The 2,146-nt window shown below is 38.5% G+C and overlaps 1 protein-coding gene across 1 annotated transcript; it reads left to right on the forward strand.

Annotated features, from left to right (window-relative positions):
* The first annotated feature begins 209 nt into the window (after positions 1–209).
* On the forward strand, positions 210–1,713 carry LOC118051808 (epidermis-specific secreted glycoprotein EP1). The gene has a single exon (XM_035062533.2). The coding sequence runs from the start codon at positions 233–235 to the stop codon at positions 1,571–1,573; it is 1,341 nt and encodes a 446-aa protein (XP_034918424.1). The 5' UTR covers positions 210–232; the 3' UTR covers positions 1,574–1,713.
* Positions 1,714–2,146: the final 433 nt, after the last annotated feature.

Here is a 2,146-nt window from a genome sequence, read left to right on the forward strand (position 1 = left end):
GCTCAATTCCGGGGACTCAGTCCAGCTGCCTGTATCTAAATACAAGAAGTTGACAGAGGTGGCGTACAGCCGTACACTACAGATTTCCAAGCATTTTGCTTTATCCATATTGCGTTCCATTTGACTCTGAAGCCCCCCTGTATTCCACACAGGCTTACTCTATATATTCACTTGTAAGGGAGCTTCTCTTGCACAGCAGTTATAAGCAGAAAATAAAAGAGAACACACAGATATGTCTCGGTTTTCATCTTCAACATCCCGTTCCTTCAAGATTTTCTTCTTTTTCTTCAATTTTTCTTTCTTAGCCTACGCCACTGTCCCATCCTCCAAGACTTTCAAATACATCAATCAAGGTGAGTTTGGGGAATATAGTGTTGAATACTTGGCAGATTACCGTGTTTTGCCCCTTTCTACATTTCCCTTTCAACTTTGCTTCTACAACACCACCCCAAATGCTTACACCCTCGGGCTACGCATGGGCCATCGTCGGTCTGAGTCCATAATGCGCTGGGTCTGGGACGCCAATCGTGGTAAGCCAGTTCATGAAAATGCAACCCTAAGCTTCAAACGAGACGGGAACCTAATCCTGACTGATTTTGATGGCACTATAGCATGGCAAACTGGCACCGCAAACAAGGGTGTGGTAGGTCTCAACTTGCTTCCAGATGGTAATTTGGTTTTGTATGATAAAAGTGGTAAATTTCTTTGGCAGAGTTTTGATCACCCAGCTGACACACTACTGGTAGGTCAAAACTTGCGTTCCAGTGGCCCAAATAGGCTTGTTAGTCGCGTCTCTAACATGGATGGCTCACTAGGGCCTTACAGCTTTGTAATGGAGCAACGGTATTGGGCCTTGTACTATAAGGTTAAAAATTCACCAGAACCTTTGCTTTATTACAAGTCCGATGAGTTTGGTAATGGCCAAGGTTCATTGGCTCATCTCAATTTTTACTGCAAACCCGAGTACGAACAAGCCTATGCTTTTGAGGTAGGGTTTACTTACGACATGAACAACTCTCCTAGCTCTGGCACTCACATTCTGACGAGGCCAAAATACAATAGCACATACTCAATGCTTCGTTTGGAATCTGATGGTAACTTGAAAATTTATACTTACAATGAAAATGTGGATTGGGGAGCTTGGGACTTGACATTCAAGCTCTTTGATAGAGATAGTGATCTCGAAATTAGTGAGTGCAAGTTACCAAAAAGGTGTGGTTCACTAGGAGTTTGCGAGGACAACCAGTGTGTGGCTTGCCCCAGGCCGCAAGGATTTTTGGGGTGGAGCAAGAGCTGCGCACCACCAGCGCTGCCACCGTGCAAAGGCGGAGCCAACGTGGATTACTACAAAGTCGTGGGTGTTGAGCATTTCTTGAACGGGTATGATGAAGGAGAGGGCCCCATGAAGTTGGTTGATTGCAGGAACAAGTGCAACAATGATTGTGGGTGCTTGGGATTTTTCTACAAAGAGGAGTCTTCCAAGTGTTTGTTGGCTCCTGTGCTTGGCACTCTGGTCGGTGTTTCCAGTCCTTCCCATGTTGGCTATATCAAAATGTCCAAAAAGTTCTATTAAATCTAAGATTTGATGAATTATTGGGATGAAATTAAAATTAATAAAAGGCAAAAGATGCATGAAAGGATTTGATGGGCAGCGTGATTGTATCATGGTTTTTGTGAATTATATATAATAAGGCGGAAAATATATCATAGATATTCTTCCTCTGAAAGCTGAGTAAATATCAAATAATAAGTTACTAGTTACTCCATTAAAATAAATGTTTAGGCCTTCAATTTTATTTTCCCAAATTCATTAAAATAAATTAATTTAAAATATATTTATGATATTATTTTATAGTAATTTTTTCTTTTTTTAAGTTTTGCTTTTTTATACAATCCTCCTTTTTCTCGACATGAATTTTATTTAGTTTCTTTTTTGTATATACCTATACTTTTATTACCATCTTATAATTAAATAAAAAATATTTACCAGAAACATTAATCAACATAAAAACCAAGTTCATAATCCTATTTGCGAGTTTTATAAATTAATATTTTCTTAGAAATATTATTATTTAAATATTAAAAAGAACAAAGTAAATTGTGTCATCTTAAAATATTTTCTTTTTAAAGTCAAACTACATTTTAA

Source organism: Populus alba, chromosome 11 (assembly GCF_005239225.2).
Source record: "Populus alba chromosome 11, ASM523922v2, whole genome shotgun sequence".
NCBI lineage: Eukaryota > Viridiplantae > Streptophyta > Magnoliopsida > Malpighiales > Salicaceae > Populus > Populus alba.